This window comes from Hermetia illucens, chromosome 4 (assembly GCF_905115235.1).
Source record: "Hermetia illucens chromosome 4, iHerIll2.2.curated.20191125, whole genome shotgun sequence".
In the NCBI taxonomy this organism is placed as follows: Eukaryota; Metazoa; Arthropoda; class Insecta; order Diptera; family Stratiomyidae; genus Hermetia; species Hermetia illucens.
Window position 1 is genome coordinate 134,450,025 of NC_051852.1, and position 22,121 is coordinate 134,472,145.

At 39.2% G+C, this 22,121-nt stretch overlaps 4 protein-coding genes across 5 annotated transcripts; 2 read left to right on the plus strand and 2 right to left on the minus strand.

Annotated features, from left to right (window-relative positions):
- Positions 1-264: 264 nt before the first annotated feature.
- On the plus strand, positions 265-10,640 carry LOC119655805 (protein lines). The gene is made up of 2 exons (XM_038061904.1): positions 265-548; positions 6,751-10,640. The coding sequence occupies exon 2, from the start codon at positions 6,799-6,801 to the stop codon at positions 9,208-9,210; it is 2,412 nt and encodes an 803-aa protein (XP_037917832.1). The 5' UTR covers positions 265-548; positions 6,751-6,798; the 3' UTR covers positions 9,211-10,640.
- Positions 10,641-13,608: 2,968 nt separating this feature from the next.
- Positions 13,609-16,424, plus strand: LOC119655807 (leucine-rich repeat-containing protein 57). 2 transcript variants are annotated; one of them, XM_038061908.1, is made up of 4 exons: positions 13,616-14,251; positions 14,843-15,427; positions 15,484-15,627; positions 15,686-16,424. In XM_038061908.1, the coding sequence occupies exons 1-4, from the start codon at positions 14,072-14,074 to the stop codon at positions 15,737-15,739; spliced, it is 963 nt and encodes a 320-aa protein (XP_037917836.1). In that variant the 5' UTR covers positions 13,616-14,071; the 3' UTR covers positions 15,740-16,424. The 2 variants fall into 2 exon arrangements, with proteins under 2 accessions (XP_037917835.1, XP_037917836.1); XM_038061907.1 differs by having other exon boundaries at positions 13,609-14,251; positions 15,484-15,842.
- On the minus strand, positions 15,773-21,536 carry LOC119655808 (mitochondrial import inner membrane translocase subunit Tim10). The gene is made up of 2 exons (XM_038061909.1): positions 21,351-21,536; positions 15,773-15,999 (listed from the first exon to the last, which is right to left on the minus strand). Exons 1-2 carry the CDS (start codon positions 21,496-21,498, stop codon positions 15,863-15,865), a joined length of 285 nt encoding a protein of 94 aa, XP_037917837.1. The 5' UTR covers positions 21,499-21,536; the 3' UTR covers positions 15,773-15,862.
- LOC119655809 lies at positions 21,513-21,915 on the minus strand. Its single transcript, XM_038061910.1, has 2 exons — positions 21,758-21,915; positions 21,513-21,694 (listed from the first exon to the last, which is right to left on the minus strand). The coding sequence occupies exons 1-2, from the start codon at positions 21,793-21,795 to the stop codon at positions 21,550-21,552; spliced, it is 183 nt and encodes a 60-aa protein (XP_037917838.1). The 5' UTR covers positions 21,796-21,915; the 3' UTR covers positions 21,513-21,549.
- Positions 21,916-22,121: the final 206 nt, after the last annotated feature.

Sequence of the window (22,121 nt, forward strand, 5' to 3'; positions counted from 1 at the left end):
AAATCCTCAGTTTAAATCGAACTTAGCGACATCTGTACGTGAGAAATTTCATCTACCAAGAAAACAATTTTAAAATAAGAATATAATTGCGGAAAAGTGAATGATACTCAAGGTTTCATATTTACCTGAATGTGAAAAGTTAAATATTATCGAAAATATTTCAATTGACCAGGTTTTATTCTACTGAATCCAAGCAGCTTCTGTATTGTTTTCCTCCTGCTTGTTACTTCCCTTCCATAAAAGCGTCATATCGTGCCAAGATGGCGGGTCGAACAGTTTATGTGTGTGGTGGACATTTCATTGGGTTCGTCGTGAAAAGTGTTGTGCGTTTATCGTAAGTTCAAATCAAGAAAAAACAATATCGCACAATGTTATTTCTCAAATATTTAGTGAATATAATTGTGAAGACTATAGAGATTGATAAAATGGTTCGTTGAAAAGAATGCGTGGGAATTCTTTACACGTAACCTTGTGACTGCGTATTTCGGTAGCTGTTTGAATTAAGAATTCAGAAAAGAAGTGTGTGGCGTTCTGTACGAGAAAAACAGGTGAAATACTTTTAAATTGTCTATAGTGGATAAGTGAGTGGTGAGGATTGTTTGTTGACGCAGGAAATTCCATAATATTATGACAAACTGTTGCGCCGTGTTCGAGCCCTTCCCCTACTGTCTTGTGTACTTCCGCGCTTGAGAGGAGGCACGAGAAGTACTCGACTACGTGCTAAAAGGTCAGTTTTGGCATGTTTTCGAAGCTTTGTATCCTTAAAAACAGACCTGGAGTCCACAGCAGTGCAGTGAAGCTATGAGCCAATCAGCCAAGACAGGTTTCCTACCTGTGTTTACCATTTGGAATTCCGTTTGACACATTCCTCCGCTCGGTGTTGCGCTGAGCGAATGTGGGCTGTGATATGCTAATTCGAAGAGAAATCTCATTCACGCGACTTGATTGAGAACTGGACGCGAGCCGGCACAACTGTCGGATTGGTCCTACAAATCGGAATTCCGTTTCAAAATAATTTTGGAACTGTTCTTTCGCGTGTGAGATTTCGTGCGTAAGACAGTAAAACAAAGGTGGACAAGGAAACACAGACATGGCACTCCGCATGACCACTTTTGTTTGTTCCAATAAGAAGGCTGCATTCAGAAGTAGATTGTTTTGCTCCAAAAGTAAATATTTATTGCGCCAAACTCCAAATGAATTGATTGGGACCAAGAACATCAAAGCCGTGTCAAGATCTTTTGATTACGCTCAGAAAGTGTGATTCTCCAAATCAAATCATATTCCCATTTCTCAAAGTTGCGTCGATCTCACTGTACCGAAGTGGATGAATTTAGCTCAGCCTGAATGTTTAGACGTGAAATACTAAAAGGTTTTCATTTTTCTCTTCAGTGAGTTTCCATATTCCTAATTATTTTAATTTCTTATTTAAATGTTTTCAAATAAGTCAGGAAAACGAACGGGACAACATGTAAGATACCTTCTGAGGAACCACCATTGACGGTTTACTATAGCTTTTTTTTTGTCGATGGAAGGTGGCAAGCTTCAAAAGTTACCGCAGGCTCCTGCCACACGGTTATGTGGGACTCTTACCCACTAAAACCACCTCCTCCTCCTTCCACTCTCCCCGCGGGACTCCCATTTGGTATTACGTCGCGGGGATGGATCAGAATTTATTCTGCGCTCATGTTGATATTCGTGTTTCTCTAGCGTTCATTCTTTCAGATGACTTCTTCCTGCCTAAGCTTTTTTCTGATGGCTGCAATCACTTTTTTCGATTTCGGTCCATATCCCCTTTGCTTCCATCGTAAGTTCCATTATATTTTCGGGTGTAAAGTGCTCCCCGGTTGTAGCTTCTAATGCAGCTCTTTGGGCTTCGAATCCGGGGCAATGAAAAAAGACGTGTTCTGCGTCCTCTGCAATATTTGGGCAATATGGTGAATCATCACGCCCAAATCGATACACATATGCCCGCTAGCCTTCGTGTCCGCTCAAGAATTGAGTTAGGTCGAAACCTACTTTGCCGTGGAGTCGCTCGATCCATTTCCGGATACCCCATATGTTTGTGTGCGTCCAGCGGCCTTTTACTGACTCGTCCCACTTCTCTTGCCATTCGGCGACAGTTTCAGTTCGTGCGAACTGTCGCCGACGGGCAGGAGAGTCTCCGGTGAGGTATGTTCAATCGTAAAGTCGTTGCAGTCCGAAGATACTACTTTGGATATATAGTAAGTAAGGCCAATGATTACCTATCGAGCGGTAACCTGGGTAGAAAACCGAACTCAGCACACAAGCCAGGGAATTACATAAGCCCCAAAGGCTAGCTTGCGTGTGTACCAGTGGGGCAATGAGGACATACCCAGCGACATCTCTGGAGATCCTTCTGGGATTAACCCCTCTCCATCTGCACATACAAATGCAGGCAAGGGGGGTAATATTCAGGATGGCCGGTAGTATGAGTGAGGCGGGGAGCTGCCTAAATCGAAGGAAGATTGATATTCCTTCTAGGCGGTATCCCGAATTACTGATACCAACGGATAACATGACTACGAGGTTTCACTTCGATAAGAAGTTTGAAACACGTTCGAGTAACAAGGCAAACTGGGCGAGCGTGGCTGCGACATACGGCTTAAACCAGCAACTGATTACTTCGTATACTGACGGAACCCTCACAGCAGAGGGAGCGGGTGCCGGTGTCATTGGTCCAAGGAAAACACTAGCATATTCCAGGCGGAAATATACGCCATAGGCAAATGTGCCTCCTTTTCTCCCCGAACTGACCACCTTCGAAATAAGGAGTCGATGGCTCGGCCTTGGACCACCTATATTTGGTAGCATTCTCGCAACCAGCGCTCCGATGTTATATGCCTTGGTTGCTGCACCCTCCACATGCAATCTGAAATTTAACCTCTGGTCAATCATTACCCCTAAGTACGTAAGTGCAGGCTTGGAATGAATTGTTTGCGTTCCAACTTTGATCTTCATGGAAGTGTACTTTCTCCGCTTCGTTATAAGTACTACTTTCGTCTTATGCTCTGCGAGCTGTAGACCAGCATTCTTTAACTAGGATTTAATCTCATAGACTGCTTCATTTGCATAAGGCTCGACTTCTTCGAGAAGGTGTGCAACAACCGTCACACCAATATCGTCCGCGAAACCAATGGAGGCCACACCAGTAGGAAGGTCTAGGGTCAGTACTCCGTTATACATAATAATCCACAAGAGTGGCCCTAGTACAGACCCTTGGGGAACTCCGCATGTTGTTTGGTATGATTTCTTTCCTCCAGCTGATGCACAGCATAGAATCCTATCGATTAGGAAGTCGGCAACGATACGCACCAGGTACTTCGCCACGCCTAAGTTGATTAGGGACTCAAGTATCTTGTTCCATCTAGCGGAATTGAAGGCATTCTTCACATCGTGTAATCACTGCACAACATTTGCCCTCGTCAAGTGCGGTCTTAGCTGTGTTAGCTACTAGGACAAGTGCATCCGTTGTAGACCTCCTCTTTCGAAAACCGAACTGATTTTTTGAGAGACCGCCATCCTTTTTGGCAATTGAAGTCAGAACTATGACTTAGTGATTTCGGGAATCAAAAAGTTGTTTGAAAGGCTGATTTTGGTTTTGCAGGCTATGTCGTAAAATTGAATTCAATGGTAATGAACTACTCTCCAATATTAAACAATGTTGCATTCTGGTCCGAAGCCATTTCTTGAAATCGGCAGCGATGAATACTCAATAGACAGTTGACAATTCTAGGCTCTTTTAGAAAGAAGGAGGAAAGAGTAACTATAGGTGGAGTAACTTCAATTCTGGCAGGAAGCTGGTGTCCTGCTTGCTCCGAATTCAGGAAAATGTGTATGATTAACATTTTCTTGAGTCTGGACATTCTGGGATTAAGCGAGTCACTGTGCTATCGTATTCTGTGTTAAGGGCTAATTCATGCAATAGCAGCGGCCATATCTCCTAAGGACCGGCATCAAAGAGAATATCAATTGCGACATTTCGGTTCAGATTGAAGAAAATCTCAATAGTATGGCGTTACGCACGTCCGCTGTAGAGGAGGTTTACTGTCTGTCTGTCTGTCGCACGCATTTTTCTTGGAGACTAGAAGCAGCGATTGACACCAAATTTGGTGGAAAGGTTGGAACTGTGAACACTCACTCATACAGTGTGACAACTTGTTACGTCAAATTTAAGCAGAGGTACATGCAAAAAGGGGGGTGCAATTTTTTTTTTACCAAATACAGTCATGTCGGGTATCAAATGAAAGGTCTCGATTAGTACTTTTCAAAGCCGGTCTTAGTTTGGACATTTATTGGAAAGGGCGGGGGGTTGAAAGTGATCTTGCATATGTTGCATGACAAAGGTCTTCCAGATTAATTTTTGACCTTAGGTGATAACCAAATATTTAACCTCTACTTTTTGCTTTAAATGAATTTCTAGTGAAGGACGATGTAATGATCTTCAATAGATTGATGTTCAGCTCCACTCTCCTGCACCAATGAATAGCAAATCTTGATTCTTGAATTCTGGGGGGAGGTGCTCATATTTACCTCATATTTACTCTGCCGTGCTGTCGTACGGAAGGTCGCGGTTCAAATCTCACTGGTGGCAGTGGAATTTGTATCGTGATTTGACGTCGGATACCAGTCGACTCAGCTGTGAATGAGTACCTGAGTCAAATCAGGGTAATAATGCTGACCATATTGCCTCCTAGTGAAGTGCTCTAACACACTTCAAGGCCCTGATCCAACATGGATTGTTGCGCCAACGATTATTATTATTACTCTGCCATCAATATAATCCTGGACCTTCATTTGAGTATTCGTAAGTTCTCTTATTGGCCCTTCCATTAATTTATTTTTGAGTATCTTGTCCATCCAATTGTCAAGGGTATCATAGACCCTTTACGAATAAGAGCGTTTTGTATTCCTGCATGCGAAATATTGTCGAAAGAACTTCGATGACTATAATCACATACAATGCTTCTTTTGGGCCATACAATGGATCTTGGTTGATTTTTCTGTTCAGTTCATCAGAGAGGCCATTCTGCCCTAAGAGTGGGGGCTTAAGAAGACTTTCTGTCTTCTCTGTTTGCTGTAAAAGGCGACTAAAAGGGTTAGAAATTTATAGGCTAACAACCTGTCTTGAAATGCTTTGGATAGGGCGACATTTGGCTATCGAAAACAGACTATGATTTATTTCTGGGATGAGCGCACGCTCCTTGACAACGGAATCAGAGTGTTCATTTTTCCAACTCTAGCCAAAATTTGTAAAATATAAGCTGGACATTCTGGGCTTAAGCGAAGTAAGATGGTGGGTTTCTGGAGAGTACTCCTTTCCCACTTGCAGCAATGACCCTTTTACTCTAGAAAGTCAAATGGAAGCAAACGTGAATCCGGTGTCCGCAGCTGGCTTCTGACTAATTCGTGTCTAGGTAAAAGAGCACAGTGATATGCAATAACGGCGACTTCTGAAAGACTGGAGAAGGATGCTTTTTATGTCCAATTACAGGCAGTTTAGAAGAGGCTTCGTGAAAATGTCATTGTGATCGTGGTGGGTGATTTGAATGCTAATGTAGGCTGTGATAACATCTTGCTGTAATATAATGAGGAAGCACAGTCTCAACGACCGGTGACAAGAAGAAATAATATCGGCAGGAGGATGCAAACCCGGTGAACCTCGTTTTGCACTTCAAATTTCTTTAAGATTTTACGTCGATGCAGCACATGACATTTGTTCCGCTACATGTTGCTCTGATAATAGTTGTTGTTATGTTGCTCTGATAATAGCTATTTCTATGAAATATTCTTCCTGCGCAGAGTACATAATATTTTCGCTTTCGTATCATCTCATTTGGCTAGCTTCGCTCAATTCGTGTGAAACAAATTTCCTACCTTTGCTTGCTGACTACCACGCATATTTTTCATCAAAAATCCGTGTTTCTATATGAATTAATTTGAAAGAAATACTTTCGCATTAACATCACTCCGAAAGAAATATGGAATTGTCTATTCTTTTATTTTCTAGGAAACGATAAGAGTGGGAAAATTGGTAATCTGCTTATATGTACATGTTTTGAAAAGTCTCACTAATTTAAAATTTACAATTTGACGAGCCACGACCAACTCTCTAGATATAATGTTTAGTGTTCCCTGTTCACTCCTTAGTGGAATATAGGGATCTATAGTCTCTTTTTTGCTTTTTTTTTCTCCATTTTTCAATGAGACTGTGCTTCAGTTTCATTATCATCATATTTAATGCTGTGCAAGTGATAAACTCACAGCAGCGAGACTGGGGTTTGGACCCCGAGCGAACTCACAGATTGAGAGGCGGAAGCTCTACCCACTCAATCATTACACCATCAGCTCTCTAGACATGATAAAAGAAAATTAACGGGAGTTTAAGTGAACATCGTAAAATCCCTAATTTCATCCAATTCTTCTGAAAATGATATAATTGAATAAGGACGGTTAGTGCAAGCAAGTCTTCTCTAATGAATACTTACTTATTAAATTGAAGAGCTAGTCAACGCCATAATTTTTGAACGTTTATTAGTAGAGGACCAACTTTCCGTATTCCTGTCTCGTTCGATTAATTTTGACAACTTTGAATTCCATAAAAACTACTGAGCACCGGTTATTGTCGTGTAAACTTTAAAGTTTTCAATACATTTCGCCTACAGCCTCGCCATTTTAACAGTCGAATATTTTAAAAACGAACTATCTAAACGTTTCTTTTTTTTCTTTCAGAAATTAAAAAGATCGCTATTCATAGTGATTGGGACACTTTGAATTTTAATGGTTTTGCGTAAAGAACGTTCCCTCTCCAGTGTGGGAAACTCTGGGACAATGTCAAATGAGCAACCAGTTACAAAGAGGCAACGAATAGAAGCGCGTGGCAACAATGACCGAATTACAACAGAATCAAGCGATGATGATCAAACGTCTTCATCATCCGAAAGTTTGGCTGGACCGTCAACATCGACTACGGCATCAACAACACGAGGGCCTTCGCCAACGGTACAGATAACACAAGTTGAAAATCTAACCGATACTCATATTAAAAACGGAACGGACGAGGTGGATCGTATAAATCAGCCAAATGAAGGTGGAATCGGAGTTCTTCCGTCTGCAAGCCGAGCCAATGGAAGCGGGAATGATATGGCTGAGTTCGAAGATTACCTCGTAAAACAATGTTTGTGTGGCGTGAGTGAAAGAGCTCTTCGAAAACCATTTGAAAGTCACTACAATCATGATATCAACGGATTTAAACGAGTAGCAAATCTAAGCGAGTGGCCCACCAGTAAATTGTTGCAATTCTTGTCGAACTTGCAACTACTTTTCGATGTGTACCTTAAGCAAAACAGTAAAGGCTACATCTGCAGCCGAATTATGGATGTATGTGACGCCCTTATAAGAAACGATCACAATTTAATTGATGAAATCATCGAACTAAGTAATTTTAACAATAAGTACGTGCAATTCCTCTCTGGCCGCGTTCTTGCCAGCTTTCTGGTTATCGCTAAGAATAATATGGATGATAACTGGCTGAAGAAATTAGTTGATAATTTATTTGTGTTCGAACGTTTGGATTACTTGGCAGTGCAGAAAATGCACTTCAGCCTGGAAATTATTAAACGCATTGTGGAATGGAAAGATATCGACATACATCCTTTGGAAGATGATGCAGGAGAAAGTGTGAATATGCTTCAAACTGCTCGTGAGCCGTCGATTGAGACAAACTACTTTGCAATTAACTTCAACAATGAGTATTCGGGCGGAGGTTCGAATATCGGAAACAGTAGCGCCGGCAGCAGTAGTAGCGGAAATGGTAGCCTTAGTAGTAATAGTAGTAGTAGCGTTAGTAGTAGCCAACCCAGTACAAGTAACTCCAGTGTAACGAATAATTATAGGAACACTATATCACAAAATAGCAGCATTCAGCAACCTGAAATTCACAATGGATGTCATATTATCTCCCTTACGGACTCTGAGAGTTTCGACACAACACATTTAAAGTGTGTAACAATAAAAATTCTAGAGAATAAGTGGCCGGCGCTGGTAAAAAACATGAGTTCATTGATTTCGACGCACCACGAAATAGCTATGTCGGAGTCCTGCATTCTTACATTTCTTTGCCTTTGGGAGAACATCATAAGCGTGAAAGCCAACTTGTCGATAGTTGAGACGCTCCCGTTCTACGCACAGCTGGATAAATTCGAATTGCTTTTGAATCAGAATCTGAATTGTACGATTTACACGCAAATGTTGAGTTTATTCAATGAAGCTCTTTGTTATGGGAGCACGTTGGCGCTTCAAGATCTCTTGCCCGAAGAAACTTGTTCGCTTGCACATCAGATAGTTCGACATGTGAAAGACTTTCGAATACTTGATTCTCTACCGAGAAGGCAACCAGAAAATACAGTTAGTTTGCTAGGATATAAGGGTACTAACATCATCTATCAAGAGGATTCTCTTGAGTGTGTACGAAACGAGCGTAATGAGTCGAATATGGGTGTACATGACATGGATAAGACAATTTTACAAAAAATGGTGCTTCTAGTTCTCAAATCCGTGGCTGTAACGGTTAAGGAGATTCGCAGTGATTCGTCAGATAGTTCAATCGACAGTGCTGACTATGATGCTTTTCAGGATATGGTGCTAATTGAACGCTCAATTCGCGATGTTCTCAAGAAACTCGAGTCTTTTATTAAGGGAGCTCTGGAATTTCATCCGGAAAGTCATTTCAGCAAAATTCTCATACATTTATTCGATGATCAGGACGATCACTTGATCGAAGCAATGGTTTGTACCCTGGATGTTACTGCTGGTATATCATTTCGAAATAATGCATTCCCTGAGTTAGTTTCAATGCTAAATCCAGTTTTTACGTTCCTAGAATTCCTCAAAATGATTACAAACAGTTCAGATTTATTGTTAGATCTTTTAGTTAGTAATGAGACTTGTTTTTTACTCTATCTCCTGAGATTTTTAAAGTATATTCGGCTTAATTGGTCAATGTTTGTGGCAAGTTGCCAAGAATTTGGCATGGGAACAAATACTCTTGATGATGCGATGAGTGTTCTTATACGGTTAAGATTACAGATAAGTCGTTTGGTGTCAAAATCCTTGTATCCTTATGACATATCGCCGGTTTTAAGGTTATTGGAGAGTTGTGAGTGTCTATATGAAGGGAGTGAACTTAGCTAAATTATTTGAATCTCATATGGTTTAGCCTTAATTACTTCCGCAGATTGAACTGAACCTGATATTTATTTTTTCCGTTGTATTAGATCAAACTTCTAATATCCGTTTATTCGTTTGTTTTGGGAATACAATGCATTTCTCTAAGTCAGTATTAATGAAGATTGAAAAGTGGATATGGAAATGGCATTCTAATTTGGGGAAGTTTGAACTATGAACAATATGATTGTCAACGATATGTTCCTCTACTGGCAGCCCATTATTTTTTCCGCTATCGTGATCTCAAAAGATAATATCTTTTGCCCTTCAATGGTAGTAAATTTGCTCCAGTTCTGATGAAGACGAATTTCTTTCTACTAAGAGTTCACACGAATATTAACATAGAATATATTCTATGATAAATGAGCTGATGAGGAGCCAATTACTTTTTGCTTTTGGTGAACTTTTGCGGCGATTCAAAGCTGGATGTACAGTAATTCACAGAATCTCTTGAAATGATTTGGTGTCGATCTATATATCAACTAGTTTTATCTACAGTTTAATAGTTTACATCATAATTATTGCTTTGAGCAATTTGTTGCAGAAGCTGCTAATCAGATATGGTGAACAACATGGATAATTTAAAAGACCAGCGAAAACTTGTAGATTGCTCATCCCGGTACCGGACAATCAATCCTTGCGAATTATCCATGCTTTTTCTGTTTATGATATGCTCTAGCGATTGTTTAAGTTTACTAGTGGTGCTATATGGTTTTGTGCAGTACAGAACTGCAATTCCGTACTCAGATCCATGGTATACATTTGTAAATGTATGCAGGATCATCATTCGTTGACGCAAACAAAATCTTGACAATCTTGTATTTGTATATCACCGAAATAATGAAACATTTTATCCAAAGAAATTTCCGATAATCTTGCCAATTTGCTTCATAAATATCAATTTATTCAACTTAGTAAACTAGTTTTTTATCTATATTATAAAAATATAGAATAGTAACAGTTCATTATTCAAATTTACCGAGATTGAATGACATTTCTGTAGATTAAAATTTCAAACGCACATTCACTGTACATATATAATCCTTAAAATATTTTACAAGCTACTGTAAAAAACACACTCAGACTGAATAATGAGACATTTGTTTTTATTTGTTAAAGTACTCAACATTAAAGAAGTAACGTAAAACGATAAGAAATGAGAAAAGTCGAGACCAATATAATTTATGGAAACGAAAAAATCAACTAGGTTACTTTCCTTTTAATTTTTATTTAACTTATCACAATGTATATTGTACTTTTAATGAAAGAAGGTAAAATCATAATTTATAATTTAATTTTTAGCTTGTAATTAGCGAATAAAGGATAGGTTTAAGGTTTTTTACTGCTGTAATGTGCCTTAGCTTACAATAATAAACTATTTTTTTTCATATAATTTTTGTGCTGTTTTTCGTAATAATGTTTGGGAGTTTTCTTCAAATTCCTGTGGACTCAAATTAATCTAAACTTGTGTGTGAAGTGACATTGCTCTAACTCCATGTCAACGTGACGTTGTTTGTCAGCGTACTCCAATTCGCGACAGATAGATGTTCACCAAGGCTTGGAGCTTTTGAGTGACAGTGGAGGTCACTTTCCGTGTGCTGCTCCCATATAGCAACGCAGAAAGGAATCTAGCACAGAACAGTCCCAACTTAATATTAAGGTTGAGATGTGTTTCCGATTTTATACAAGGCAGGAAAAGTGGATCTACCGCCGTTGTCTGACACCGTCTACAGAAATCACGCTTCCAAGATATACAAATTGATCGGGGCCTTCGATGCTCTGCCGATTATTGCAGATAACGAAATTATTGCTTTGCTCGTTTGGCTGTACTTGTCAACATAATTAATACGTGCCTCTTTATCGTCCAAGAATGGAAGCTTAAAGGGGTCATCCCGTTTTTCGCTTTTTTAGAATTTTTTTTGTAAAGAACTGGATAAAGATGCAAATACGAATTTTTCACCATAGATGTATTAACATCTTGAGCTTCCATAGTAATTTTTCCAGCCCGATCGCATAGTCCGTTATTGAAATACATATCAATTATATACACCCATCTCCAAAAAAGGTGTTTTTCTGCTGCCACGCTAGAGGACGCGATCATCTTAAAGAAAAATAGTAAATGGCATTTTAATGTACAGACTTAACTACAGTCCGCAAACTAGGATTATTAAAAAATATTAAAAGCTAAATTTTTGGTGCGGGGTTAAACTTTTTTTTGTGAATTTTGGTGTTTTTTCACGGCTTCTTCAATGAATAAAAAAAAACTACTGAATGAATCGCAATTATCCTAGTAGGACCGTAGAAATATGTTCTGAATAAATCGTGAAAATTTCAAAGAATTTCGTTGGATAGATTTTGGGCTATGGTGGCAGCCGATTTTCAACATGCAGTTTCGAGAAAAACGCATTTGAAAAGTAGATTGCGATTTTTAGCCATAAAATCTTGGCTATCGAAAATAGACTATGATTTGTTTTTGGGATGTGCGCATGCTCCTCGACAACGGAGACGAGGGTCCTTAGAGTGCTCGTTTTCTCCAACTCTAGTGAGAATTTGAAAGACATAAGCTGGACATTCTAGAATTAAGCGAAGTAAGATAATTTGATTCTAGAGAGTACTCCTCTCCCTCTTGCAGCAATGTCTCTTTTACTCTGGAAAGCCAAGTGAGGAGGCTCTGAAATATTGGAGAAGGATGCTTTCTGTGAGCAATTACGTGCAGAGCTTGCCATAAGTTGGTTTTCAACTGACCATCTCCCTACGAGCAATCAAATTGACCAGTTTGCGATTAGCAGTAGATTTAGGAGTTGCTTTCTGGATGTGTGTAACGAGAGAGACTTGTCCTTTTAGCGAAGTCATTCGAACGTCATTCGGACCGATAAATACGCGCTTTATTACGATGATCGACATAAACCTGACATATTACGTGTTTAACACTATAATTTCCTAACGACTCCGAATATCAAAAAATCACTTTGCCTATATATTCTACAGTATATCTAGATGCAATTGGTGCAAAAATCGATTCCGCGGATCCGACACACGGGATGACCTCCTTAATGTTTTTATAATTTTCTTTCTCTTCCTTTCCCCAACTCCTAGTAAGACCCTAGTATCATATTTAGTAGATGATATACCAGAACAGGGTGGAGATCTTACGCTGTTGAGCGATAATGATGAATATCGCAATTTAAAAATCCATCCTGCTGCACGTTTCAAGTGCTTTGTAATCAAGGCACGAGATTTTGGGCAATAACGCAGGAGGAAATGAAGCACCAAGAATCTAACATTTCCTCCTCAATAAGTAAGCGTATACCGACGAGTGCTTTATGGGAGCTGCGCTTTGGAGGCCGGCGAAATTTAACGGTCAAAATCTGTAAGCTTTTCGAACATACATAAATCCAGGTCGCTGCCCTTCGATGCATAAACAATACTCTCTCTCTGTTATTTTGCCGTTATCCTCACATCTATCCTAAGTAAAGATTTCCGCCGAATATAAGAGGCAAGTTTTAATTCTTCATCAATTATTGCCCACAATGTTATATGTCGGAAAAAATTAGATGATTTTATTGTTATCTATATTATGCGACAGAACCCAGTTGCCATTCAAAGTTATGCGGAATGCAACAGTGAAGAGAAGGGCAAAGTTCTCAGATAGGCCTTGCAAGGATTGTAGAACATGAATAAGAAGTTCGGATAATTAAACGTTAATGTTCAGCAGATAATTGGTAATTTGTAATCAGTATACATTTATGTGCAGAGTTCAGTTTTTTCATGATGGCTTCCAATTCATTTTTGTTTACTATTGTGGAAACATCACATGTGGCGTATCCAACCCGTTGGGAGGTGGTTGCTTTCCAGTCGCTTCTCCAAATACCGAAATATATATATACATAATAATATAAAATTGTAATTTGGAGTAAGCTACTGGTCTATCAATTTTAGACTTAACTACAAATAGAAGACAATATCAAACCTCTTAATCTAATCTTCCTAGTGTTCACCGTGAGTCCGTAAGGGAGGCATCAATTATGGATTATCTGCAGAATTGCATTCAAGCGGTAGCATACCTTGCCTACACACTTGCCGATAATTATTATGAGTACATCGTCCATAGGAGTCACAGCAAAGTGTTCATTACCAAGAACTATAACAAAGGAGAGAGAACTTCTCTTCGTGGGCAGTCCCTAAGACGTCCTGCCTCAAAAGACTGGAATCCCCCTGTTCATTTCCTCTTATCCCACCTAGGTGCATATAACGCAAAAGCTGCAAATATATTATTGTTTGGCCGTTTTGCACTTTGAAAAGCTTCTCCACTCTTGTTGCAATACACCTCAAACACTCTTTGAAAATGGATATACTACGAAAATGCACGATACTCTCTCGGTATCAAAAATATAACAAAAATCTTGAAAATATTAAAATGTAACTCAATTATTAATTTACATCTATCGATTTAAGCAGACAAAAACCGCACTGCGAAAATTCCCCAGCCATTTCCTGCAACACTCGAATATTTCAACAGCTCCATATTGTATACTCTGTTTTATTTTTAGTTTTGTCATACAAAATTGTTTATGCTGGCATGTGGCGACGCTTAATTTGACGGCTACAGCAAATAATTGCGCCATAGTTTCATTTTCTTATTCATATTGTCAATAAATTTACAGTTTTCGGTGGAGATTTAAAAACAGTTTTTCATTGTTCCTTTCTGTAGCTTTAGCTAATGGTTGTTAGTACTATGTGAATCGAAAAAATCGGTGAAGCCGCAATGAGAAGTTCACGTAATTGAGAGCAAGGTCAAAAAGAAACCAGACACATAAATAGAGCCAAAATGAATTCTGTGTACAATTTTATCAAGGAAAATCATATGCTAGCGGTAATTGAGTCGGCAATAATACGTAAATCATTCACGTTAAATTTATCAAAGTTTGAAATTGAGGAGGTACCAGAATTGTTAACAACTTGCCGAACACTATTGAAGCTCTATTTAAGTAAAAATGAAATCAGAGAAGTAAGTAAAATTTTTGAATAGAAAATTGTAGACATTTATATACCGTCATAGTTTTGTGATGACGGCAAATTTTAGCATCTTTAGTCTCTGCCCAAGTCGTCTTTATTGCATAAAATGTATGTCATTGTTGATGTTTAAACAAATTAACAGAGACCAAAAAACAATGTTTCATAGAAAGATCTTCCGACCCCAGTTAGAAGACCAGAAAGTTGTTTGGTAATTTATTTATTTCGTTCGAAAAAAAGATACAGAAACGACACTAACAGAAATTCCTTAAATGTAATGTTAGCAATTGCGGTAAGGACTCGCGGCTTGAGCACAATGTCTACAGGTTGACGATCCACAGAGGTAACTCAAGATATTGCAGTATCCTACACAATAGTTCCCCTTTTCATTTCGATCTACTTTATATATGCTGTTTGCAATGACTTATCAGTTACTTTTTCCCAAATTTTTATAAATACTCTAGTTTTGCACAGAGGAACAGAGTCAGATACTTAAAATTTCAGAATTTTCTACAACCCCCAAACCTGTTAAAGCAATTTTTCAACTTAATTCATTCAATTCAATAAATTTTACTTTCATTTTCAGATTCCAGATTGTTTTATCTCCTTGAACCGACTACGAACATTAACGTTAGATTACAATTGTTTGACTGAATTTCCGAGAATTGTTTGTGATCTTTTAGAATTGCGGTCTTTGAACCTCAGCTGCAACAAAATTCGTAAAATTCCACCAGAGATCGGTCAATTATTATTACTTGAAGTATTCTGGTGTAACAATACGGGATTAGAGCTATTACCGGAAGAAATTGGCAATTGTGAATCTTTGGAAACATTTGGGGCTCGAGGTAACAAATTATATCGATTACCCGAAAGTTTTGGTCTATTGACAAGATTAAAGTGGTTGACTTTGGAAAACAATCGAATTGCGGAATTGCCTGAGGCTTTTGTGGCTCTCACAAACTTAGTACATCTCAATTTGAAAGATAATCGTTTAACCACATTTCCAAAAGCTATAATTGAGCATAAACGTCTTCAGTTCTGTTTTCTGAACAACAATCATATTTACAATATACAAAACAACGATCTGGAAGCGACGTCATTCATGAAAATGCTCAAAATCACAAATAATCCATTGGCTGGTACGACGGAGATGTTAACTGAACGTTTCACTGTGAGTATACTCAACTGCAATTGAATGTAGTGTTGGATATTTATCTTTTTATTAAGAATTTCAAGCATGTGATCTATGCTGATGAAACCAGTCCAGCAGAAAGTGATATTGATGAAGATTCGGAATCGGATTGGGAAAATAGCGTAGCAACGAGCGACCTAAATACGACCGATGAAAGCGATGATGAACGAGAAATTCAAGTAACAATTTCGACCTATCTTCTCCGAATATTTAAACATTTTTGCTTTCGCTTTTCAGGATATATCAGTCATGATACCTGATTTGTCCAAGTATATTTCAGCATTTTGCTAACAACTGGTTTTAAAAGGCAAATAAAACGGAAAATATTGTTTACAGCTATACTATATTGTATAAAAACAAAACTAATTTAAACACTAATATTCATCTTCACAACATACTAGACGAAAATTCAAATCATTTCTGTTCTCCGGCCATCTTTTTCATCAGGTCCTCGTCTTGCATTGACATAGCTGTTAATTTCTTGCCTATTCGTTCATGAATGTCCAAGTACTTTGCAACGCAACGATCTATACAGACCGATTCCCCTTTCCCTGTAAAAAATTATAAATATTTGAATTTTCCATGGCTCTTAGCTTCCCATTTGCATATATTGAATAGAATAGAACAATGGCTTGAATCTAATAGTTTCGTTTACTCGGAAATGCTTGCAGAATAATTAGATTCAATCAGACCTTTGAATACTTCGCGTAAGGGGAAATATCTGTAATAATTATTACATTAAATAGTTGTATAATTTTAGTGGATTCATCATTATTTTAATATTTCACTTTAAAGTTTATGATGCGCTTTGGGTTTTGCGCCGATTTTCGCACAAAAAGACAAAGTAGTCGTTAAAGACATTCACAATTGTAAAGAGACTTGTTTCGATTTTTCCTAGTAATTTACTTTTCAAATCTCTATGAAAACTAGATTATACTGTGAACGTTTAATAACAAAATAAACCCTGCAAAATGTTTTTACTCTTGTGAACTTCAAACTATACAGAAAATCTTGTAAAATTTAGTAGCATTACATCAAGAATATGTGCAGGAGATTACATTCCGAATTAAAAGCGTGATTAAAAAAACATGCGCCCCAGAAGACAAGCTAAACTGACGCTACTGTGTCCCTTTTGATCTATGAAGTCTTGCACATTGCGTCGTTTTGAGAAAAACGCGTTTAAAAAAAATTGTTTCTCTTTCGGATATGAAAACATTTATCACTCTTAATTACGAACAAATTACAGTTACAAGAAATACAAATGCACTCTTACAAGGGATTGACGCCAAGTATGTCTAAATACACTCTTTACATAACGCTACCAGATTTCGTAAGGGCATAAAGCGGTAGACCCAGAGCCTGTATCCAATAATGACTCGCTTCTATCTCTATATCTAAGGAAGGACCACGAATTTCGCTTTGAAATTTGGTGTAGCTAGGCTAACGATCTATGAGAGAAAACGATTCTGAAAATTTCCTAATATGATTTCCCCCTTTAACACAAAGTTTTTATTCAATTTCTGATAATTGAATCGATTTCCTTGTCTAATTTTAGTCTAGTATATGCGATAGTTATTTGTTTCAGTTGTGCTTACATTATGCGCTAGTGAAACGCGTAAATGAAGACGGCTGAAATTGTTCAAACGCCTAGTTTCAAACGTGTCAAACCAGCTCGTGAAAGTTCGCTGAATGTTTCGTTTGTTCGCTAGTCGAAGGTACTTTTCTCTATTGTTGAACTGCTGCTCAAGAAGGGTCAGCAGAAAACTGCGGATGTGAACATTCTCTTTTCCAACCTCTAGTTTCCAGTTTTACGGAAACGCGTCGAAAGGGGCGCTGACATGGAAGCTGCTCCTGCCCGCTTTTGATGGAGGTTGTGTTCGTCTCAGTTCATGTCTTCCCCGAATCGACCACATTATCTAAAACAACTGATCGCCGTGCAACTACACCCATACAACCTTAACATATATTCAATTATCCAATTTTTTAGTTTTCTTGGCATCTATATAAACGAGGATGGAACTGACTTTGAAACGCGTCATCCTACAAAGTGTAGACTCGATATAAATTCTACTAAAATGGACTTGACTATTTTAACAAAGTTCCGCCTATGCACAATTTACTGCCTATTAGTAACGACGCTAAACTTATGGACTTGCGAATTTATTGGGGAAGTTTATGCGTGTACATCATAGGTCCTGAATATTTAACAGTATCTACCTTTGATTTAGTGCCTATGATGTCTAGAAGAACTTCGTAAGGGGATGGTATCTTCGGCTCAGGGTTTAAAGCGCCGCGCTCTGTTCCATCCGAACGTACAATTCTATTGTTTTAGCTGGCGCTGAGCAAGAAATACAATGTGATCTGAAGTACAGCATGTGCCATACACTTCCTTCCTCTAAACGTTCATATTAAAGATACTGTACCGTATAGTGGTGTCACACTTCGTGATGATCATGATGATAGGCAGCGAAGCCTTATGGCGATAAGATATCGTGAACGCGAACTTCTGGCTTTCCCATCGAACTGTGCCAGATGCAAGCTGAGCTTCAAGAGGAATTTTTCAAAACGGTTCGCATCCAGCAACCGCTCGTCCGACCTTCCTGGATACGCTAGTACTGGCTAGAGCAGATCCGATCTTGAAGCATAGACATCTTGACTAATAACCAAGCCGCTATTAAAGGAATTCTACATGAGCAACCTGGCTGCCATTTACCATAAGCCATGTTACTTATTTAGCAACTTCATTATGTTATGACGAGTGAAGATAGTGTAACGAGCGATTGCTATTGTTGTGTACCACAATTTTTTGATATTGTTGCAACCGTTCCTACAACTTACGTGAGCAATTGCAAGTTGCTTACACATTCGGATAAGACTGGGATACAGACATTGGATAACAAATTAGTCGGATGAGCTGAATGCTTTGGAATTGCGAGCCCTCAGCCAAATTTTAGAAGCAGTAAGGGGATGGCGAATAGATACAACAAAGAGTTGCGCTATTTATACCACGAGGGGAAGAAGCGCCAGCTGATAGACTATGTAGCGCGATTTGATAAGATAATTCCTAGACGTCTTGCCAAATTGAAGCCGCCTCCGTCATCTTGTCACATGCAACCAACGGTTCAAACTCTTAGGGAGATTGAATTATGCACCCACATTCCGGTGAAAATTAATGCCACCCGAAAACTGCTGCAACCACCATAAGACGTTCCCTATAACGTCCTCGGGCGTGAGGAGCACGCGTATATTCTGAACATCGGTGGCAAGCCCAAAACGATCTCTTTAAACAGGTTGAAGTCTTTATTCCAGAATGCAGACGGCAATGGAACTAAGCATGAGGGGCACTTCCCTTTTGACGACCGTCAGTTGCCATTGGTTGAGCAGCCTCGCTGCGGATTCTCTCGGCGAAATCATATTCGGTTTCATCTCTAGGACATCTAACAGCCGTGTTTATTGCAGCATACATTCTCATGTTAGAGGTGTTAAGGAGGGCTTTGTTGTCAATGCCTTCAGTGTCACTCTCCCCCGATTATCAGAGGGGGTTCGCGGAATCCACTCTCGATAAAGGGCCTAGACACAAGATTGTGCACAAATGTCTTTCAGAGGTATCAGTTGAAACCACCGTGTGAACCTATCAATGATTGTGAGACAATACCTGGAACCGTGCGAGTCTCGCAAAGGGCTAATGAAATCGAAATGAATTGTGTGGGCCGCGGGGACACATCTATACCTTCCTGTTTATGGGCAACAAGAAATACTTTGCGACGCTTAACCAATTGGTTGCCCAGATGCCTGGATGTGCTAGATGATGAACAGCGTGAAATACTTCTTGACGAAAGTCGGCAGAATAGATGATGTTGGTCCTTGGCAGAGGTCTCGAAGTATATCTGGACGTTAACCGAAGATGGGAGACTTCGCGATACCGGAAATTCAACATTGGCGGGGATCTTGACCTTTGCTGCGCGTGGCAAAGCATCAGAAAAATTTTAGACACAAATTGAAGTCGTAACTGAATTGGTTGATAAAGTTGCCGAAATTGGCAAGGGGATGTTTTGTCGGGCTTCTGTTTCAAAGCAAGAGTGAATGGCTTACATGAACACTATGGACGGTCTGCCTCCCAGGAATACGGGAAGTATTAAGTGCGAGGTACGCGGTTAATAACTGACGATCTTAAGTGTTGTAGTTCTTTTGAGCGGGGTTCAGGTGCTTTGAAAAGAGCCTTAACGGCTGTCAGATTTGCTTCACGTTCTAATGAAAGGCAGTACCTACGGCGATGTCTGAGGCATCAACGAATACGGCTAGGGGTGCATCTTGCTGAGGGAATGCTAGACGTGTAGCTTCCACCAGCTGTTGCTTGGTAGTCTCAAAAGCCTGTACACCGGGGACCACACAATCAGACGGAAGTCTTGGGTCTTCGGTCAGACAAGCAGACGATAAGGATCGATGGTTGACGGCCTAGGGCAAGAAATGACGATAGAAGTTTAACATGTTAAAGAGCAATTTCAGATCCAAAAACAGTTTGGTAGCTTGAAATTGTTTGCACCTTGATTGGGTCGGGTTGGATGCCTTCGGCGACTATCAGATAGTCGACAAATATTGTAAGAAATTGCATTTTTCAACGTTAAATACTAGACTGGCATCAAAGAAACGTTGAAAGATGCACTCGAGGTGCTCTAAATGCTCGCAACATCATCCAAATAAACAAAGTGGAAGTTTCGAAGCACAGATTGGGTGAATCTCTGAAAGGTTTGTGCCGCATTGCACAGTCTAAAAGTCGTCCTTGTGATCTCGAAGAACCTGAAAGGTATATTGCCGTTTTCGGAATGTTTTCGGGAGCGGGAGGGATTTTATGATATGGCTGGACTAAGCACTACGTTGAGAAAATACGACAGTTTACGATAGAATGCGTAAAACGTGTATGAGTGAAGTGGGATCTGGAATCTCCTGGGCATTTCGCCAAAATGTCCTCAATCGCCATTATATTCAACAATTGTTTGAAGATTTGCAAATACCCTTCTCAAGAAGTTCTTCGAACTCTTTCCGCCCAACTGCGAAGTTCAGCGGTGATAATGGACATAGCTTAGAAAAGGGGAGTCAGTTATGTTGATGTGGTGCTGAACAACATGCTTAATGAGCACAGAGATACTACGCTCGGTAGTGATGTTGCAGTATTTTTTGAAGAAGTGCGGGGATACGGTAACGTCTTTAAAAACAATGGAAAGACTGTTGAGCGTGCAGGTTGAGTTTCTTTTAGATGACCTAAGGGAGGTTGTAGGGCTAATGAAGGACCTGTTGTGCAGATTAAATAGCGATTCAATCTGTGTAAATTGCGGCTCAGCTCTAACGGAAGTTCTTCAGATTTTGTTCGACTGTAATATAGTTGTGTCCTTGTAAATATAACTACATTCTGCCCAACTTTGTTCAGCAGATTGTCTCCCTACAGCATCCAACAAGGGAGTCGCCTAGCTTAAGTCAGCGTAGTTAACACGTGCCGACAACTCTTTCGCCATTGAAACTGATGGGAACTTGGAAAAGGTTGCACTCAATTGCATTGCATGCGTTAATCATGACTGACTGAAGATGTTAACTTGCGAAAAAAAATGTGGGTTGAACAATATCAAACAGGACTACCGGATGTCCTTTAAAGACGCAAATGTCGAGTATCATTCCCGAGTACCTGATCAAATCAGAGATATGACCGTAATTAAGGCGACGGTAAGATTTACTGCACAAAAATATGAATGTGAATGTGTTCATATTCAAAGGTCTATCAACAAATTTGGCTTATTAAAAACAAATGACAAAATCAATAGATATCGAAAGTAGCTGGTATTATGTAATTTTCAACTCCTTTCTGAAATCCAGTGTTATCATCTATCCGGTGCGCAAATTGTATAGTTACCTAAGTCTGCTTCCCCATATTTCGGCGGGATACACTTTTTATGACACGAGTTTGTCATTCTATTGTACAAATCCGACATCATTTCGATTTCCATTTCTTGCATCATTTGCAGTTTTGCCTGGTCGGTTGGGCTGATTTGTGCGGCCATGGTTATAAGTTATTTCTGATTGTAGTCAACTTTTCTCGTTCAATATAACAATTAGAATTTTCTTGTGCTGGCCTCGTATTCACCGTAGTTTGATTTTCGCATGCGATCTCTTATTCGCATACTCTCAATGCGCTGCTGATCCACGGACCTTTTCGATAGGACAAATGAATAAATCCCGACTACAGTGATAACGGCCCTGAAATCCGAGTTTATTGTTATAAAATGGATAATTTTCAAGAGAACATCATGGTTAACATACCAACCAATAGCAATCTTTCCGTGATTTCCCAACTTCATAACTTAACCAATAAACTTTAGACCGCCGCACATTCTATATTCCCTCCTGACAATCGTTCCGATTTTCAAATATTCCACATGTTGTCAAAAAGACAGACTGTACATAAGAACTCCCGAAAGTAGAGTGTGGAGAATTATTCCTCAAGTGAGAATCGAAACAATCTTGATTATATCGATAATCACAATTAATTTTTTATCTTTGAGATTTTGTAGGTCCTAGCTACATTAACTATGGCTACTTTTCAAGAAGTTTGCATATTCTATATAAATGATATTCAACCCAATGATTTTATCTGGTAACGATTCGATGTTTCGTTCCATGATGC